The 4997-nt window shown below is 48.0% G+C and overlaps 1 protein-coding gene across 1 annotated transcript in view; it reads left to right on the forward strand.

Annotated features, from left to right (window-relative positions):
* HELLS (helicase, lymphoid-specific) overlaps positions 1-4212 on the forward strand; it is a 41221-nt gene extending 37009 nt beyond the window's left edge. Inside the window, exon 18 of the mRNA XM_019556165.1 lies at positions 3735-4212. Within this exon, the coding sequence (XP_019411710.1) occupies positions 3735-3832 (98 nt within the window). The 3' untranslated portion in view covers positions 3833-4212. The remainder of the gene's footprint in view (positions 1-3734) is intronic.
* The last annotated feature ends 785 nt before the right edge of the window (positions 4213-4997 follow it).

Below are 4997 nucleotides of genomic sequence, written 5' to 3' on the forward strand. Positions count from 1 at the left end.
TAACCCAAAGCACTTCAGAGTGCCCCTCCCCTGGCTCCTTGCTAATTAATGAGGATGTGTATTCCTCCTTAATATAGAGCGCCATGCCCCCACCCCTCTTTCCTATCCTGTCCCTCCTGTACAGCCTATAGCCCTTGACATTGACCTCCCAATCATGCGTTTATCCGGCACCTTACAAGCCAGTGCACTACTAACCAGCATGCCGGCTTGTAAGGTAAAGTGAAACCGGAATTGCCCACCGTGGCACTTCTGGGTTCTCTGCACTGCCAAGCCCCCATGGCGTGGGGGAATAACAGGCTGCGTGGGGTCCGCCTCCCTGTCCTGCAGGGCCTGCGGGAAGGTCAGCAATGCTGCGGGAGAAGCAGCAGCCAAACAAGGAATGCCTTTTCGGGCTGCTCAGTTAGCTGGCATATTTTGTTATCCAGCATCCCTCATTCCCGGGGGATGCTGGATAACAGAGCTTTTACTGTATTCCATTTCAGCATTTTTAGCTACCTCCCGTATTTTGAAATATAAACTACTTAGTTTTAAATGTGAAACCCATATTCTGGTGACACTCTTCAGTGGACCCAAACCATTTTTTTTTTTTTTTTCAAATTGCAAATATTTGAGACTTTTTTTAAACTTCGGTAGGCATGGGAAACTTTAACAACTTCCCCATGATGGGTAAAATGCTTCCTGTCCAGCTTTATTCATTAGTAATATTTTGACCTGTTGTGTTTCATTCAGCATCATTATATTTGTGGGTACCATTTACCATACTTAAGACAAAAATAAGTCATCATAGGATTTACAGATGCATGTTGAAGCCTGTGTCCAAAAAAAGTTTGCCTGATTCTAGTACAGTGTACTTCATGTCATTGTATAGCTTTGGGACTCGAAATGGGCTACGTGCTTATTTAGTGTACGTATTTATCCAAACCATTAATTCTCATTAAGTTCGTAGCCTTGCCTTTGTATTAGCAGCTCTGAAACTGATAGGATTGGCTAAGATGTTACATGTTTTGCTATGAGTAAGTCACAAAAGAACATTTTGTTATACCACCAGAAGAATTTGTCTGGGTGTGCAGCACATTGTCGTTAGAGCTAGATTTTACTAACAAGTCTGCAGTTTAACTGCAAGTGTCTAGGAGGAAAACTATATGTAAAGGTTTAAAACTTTTTATTTAGGTGGAGAACTCTGTTAGGCTGAATGAAGAAACAAGTCCTTACTGTGGTGTTAAAGGTTGCATTTCCTTTCCTTTAAAAAAAATAAAAGGAGGAAACGTAATTCATTCAGACTAAAAACAACTGGTTATCCATTGAGATCTAGCTGACACATTTGTGTTTCAGTGGGTTCTTTTGTTTTGTGGGGGGGTTCATTATTGTTTCATTACAACATGCATCTAACTTGCACACTTGGGTAGTTTGGGTTTTGGTGGGGTGTTTTTGTTTTGTTTTGGGTTTTTTGTCTTGGTATTCTTATGAGTAGGGGTGCACCAATAGAGAGCCAATACTGATCCAATACAGCTGCCGTCAGCTGGTAATCTGGTGGTGGAAGAGGAGGGGGGAAGGGAAGCCACATGGGGTGGGGCAGATCTGCACCCCCTGTGATGGAAGGGGCAGGGGCAGGCACTGCCCAGCCAGGTGGGGTGGAGCTGCAGCTTATGGGGTGGGAGTGGCTCCTGCCTCTGCTTCAGCCCAGTAAGGCGTAGGGGAGGTATGTGCCCCGGATCTGTGTGGTGCGGGGCGGGCAGCAGCTGTGGGGTGGAGCCAGAGCTGTGTGGGACTTTTTTTTTCCTGGGGGCTGGGCTTGGAGTGAGCTCCAGCAGTGCTTAGGTGAGGCTGCAGCCACCCCAAATTTCACCTCCGCTCCCAGTCCCGCACTGCTGCCTAGCTCAGCCCTGACTTTTCCTGTTGCTTGGGTGGAGGAGGGGCATTCAGCCAGGACTGCATCAGGCAGTGGCACAGGGCTGGGAGTGGAGCGGCAGCAAAATTTAAGGTGGCTGCAGCCTCCTCCCAGTGCCACTAGAGCCCTCCCTAAGCCCAGGCGCTGGCAAGAAAAGCCCCGCACAGCACTGCGGCTGCAGCTCCACCCTGCAGCTGCTGCCCGCCCCGCGCCATGTAGATCCAGGGTCACACTCCACATCCCTGCCCAAGTTACAGCTCCATCCCATGCCCCTCCCTGCCAGCTGAGTAGCACCTGCCCCTGCCCATTCCCTCCCCACAGGGGGTGTTGATCTGCCTTCTCTGCCCTTCCAACTTATCAGCTGGAGTCAGCTATCCACGCTGCTGGCTCTGCTCCGGTATAGACAATTTTCTTCGTATCAGTACCAATCTGATATCGAACCAATGTACACCTCTACTTACGACCTGTCAGTGACCTTTAAAATGTAGAAAGAATCTTGCAACCAAACCAGAAGTTCAGATCAGAAATTGTCTGGATATCAGTAAATTTGCTGTTTAAACACTTATCATGCATGATTAACCCATTAACTGGTTCTTGAATTAATTTTTTGAATGCGTTAATTATGCACATGGTTTTAGAGCCTGCACCCAGACTCTGGGCTGCCCAGCAAAGCAGCAGTGGCAGTGAAGAAGACTGCAAGGCAGCCTAGGCATGGGCTTCAAGCTGCTGCAGCAGGAAGGGGCCGAGGGGGCACAGGCACACAGTTGAGCAGCCACAATGGACATGTGGCCAGGCATGTAACCTGGCATCATGTAGACCAGTGCCTAGCACAAAAGTCAGGGTGGATGGGGACATAGATCGAGGCCCCCAGTGAGGGAGGGAATGGGGCAGGGACTGAGGTGAATGGGGCTGGGGCAGGTCATGGGACAGAGCCACAGGGCAGGGGGGCTCTCAACTGCTGCATGCACCCCCAGAGGAGGCATACAGGGCATGTGCCCCCCAATTTTGTGTGTGGGGCAGAGGCAGGCTGGTTGCTGCATGATGCCATGGGGTGCCTTCCACCAACAGGCAGGCAGGAGGTGCACAGTGCAGCCAGCGCATGGCTCACAAGGCAAAGACAGCAGGGCACAGAGCCTCAGCCTGCCTCTGCCCTGTGCACAAATATGCCCCTTCACCCAGGATGTACCACAGTGGCAGAGAGCTGTGCTCCTCCCACGTCCCTGGACAAGCCACCTGAAGCTCTGTCCCACTCCTAGCCCCAGGGCCCAATTCACCCCAACCCTTGCCCCTGCCCTCTTCCCTCTCTCACCATGGAGGCCTCGATCTGCCCCCCACTTCCCCTCCATAGACTTACCTGTTGGGTGCTATTCTACATGCTGGTGGGTCCTATAGGGTTACATTATTTCCAGTTTCAAAAAAGAGGATACCTGTGGGGCGGGGGGCAATATGACTGGCGGGGGCAATGATATGCCCTGCCCCTGTCCCTCACTACCACCCCCACCCCTGCCCTGCTGCTACCTCTCACTCCTGACCTACAGTACCCCACATCCTGCCAGAGTGTACAGGGACCACCCTCCCCAGTCTCCAAACCACACACACACCAGCCAAAGTACCTGCATAATTTTGTGTTTTTCTGGCATAATTGTGTTTTTTAGCTGTGCAATTAAAATCTCAACTAATTATGACTAATTTTAAATCATGCAACTAATCACAATATTTTTTTTAAAATCATTTGACAGCCTTAGTTTTTTATTTTAAGGAAAAAAATACGACTAAGCCTCTTGCGCTACATCATTTTACTTCTGATCTGAGACTACTGACAACTTTGTCAATCTTTTTCTCTTAGACCAAATGAAAAGGTCCCAAACAGTTAAAAAGGAAAAAGTGGGTGTCTTCAAAGTCTTAGAAGATTCAGAAAACTCCAGCGTAGAATGTGTTTTTTGAAGCGATTGGCCAGTAAGCTACATGCAGCTGAAGTCAGACCATGCAAGGCCATCATTTTACAGTGATTCATTACACTGACTTTTAAAGCTGGTTTAAAATTTTATGCTTTTCTGTGATTTGTAACATACTAATAGTCTCATACTTGTAGCTTTGTTAATCTAACATGAACAGTTCACATAATAAATGCATTACAGGCTGTCAGTTTTTTATGATCCAGTGGCAAACACTGCCAAATTTGTACAAATCTTCCTGTGGAAGTCTTGCAAAGCTTTTTGTTCTCTACAACAAGACAAAAGTTTTTATTTAGGAGGGGAAGAATTTCTAGTGCATTTGTTTACAACCAGTTGTGTAACTTTCAATAAATCTTTTTGATAAAATTGTCCCTTTGTCCTCTTGAGTGGTATGTTTTTTGTTCTAAGAAAAAAAAATCTGTTTTCCTAGTTTCATAGCAGGAAAGACTGCTGGGATCAGATGACCCCATTAAGATGGTTATCAAGACAGTTTTTGGAGCTCACCAAGTTGGATGACTGTACCACCTCTGGAGGGAGCCTGTGCCAAACCCTCGGCACTTGACTTGTAAAGAAGTTTTTCCTTATCTAGCCTGAAATGATTCTCAATTAGCTAGTGCCCATTATTTCTTGTCCTCTCCTTGGGGGGCCTTGGTGAACAGATGCATCCCCAGGCCCTGATGTGTATGCCCTTCATATATATATATAGGTTGCTTCCAAGCCCCCTCTGAGGCTTCTCTTCTCCCAGCTGAACAGCCTTCCTGCCTTAAACTACCCTCACTCTAGAAACTTAGAGCAAATGATAATTAATATAATTTATATTTTGAGCTAATGGTATTAATGGAGCACAGATAAAGACTTTTCTTGGTTGATACCAATAGCCGATACCCATCCAATAGCTGATTTACAGGAATGCAGCCCAGCAGCGTGGAGAGCAGCATCCTGCTGGTAAGTCTGTGGGAGGGAAGGATCGTTGGGGCAGGCGCAAGTGCTGCCCAGCCAAGGTGGTGGGATGTAGTTGTGGATGGCTTGTCCAGGGAGCACAGGGGTGAGGGGCTCCCTACTGCTGTGCACACCCCCAGGGGAGGTGTGTGCCCTGCCCCCAGATTTGTGCTCAGGGCAAGGGCAGGCTGTACCAGCCTCCTGGCGGGGGGCCT

Source organism: Crocodylus porosus, unplaced genomic scaffold, assembly GCF_001723895.1.
Source record: "Crocodylus porosus isolate Cpor-Errol unplaced genomic scaffold, CroPor_comp1, whole genome shotgun sequence".
Lineage (NCBI taxonomy): Eukaryota > Metazoa > Chordata > Crocodylia > Crocodylidae > Crocodylus > Crocodylus porosus.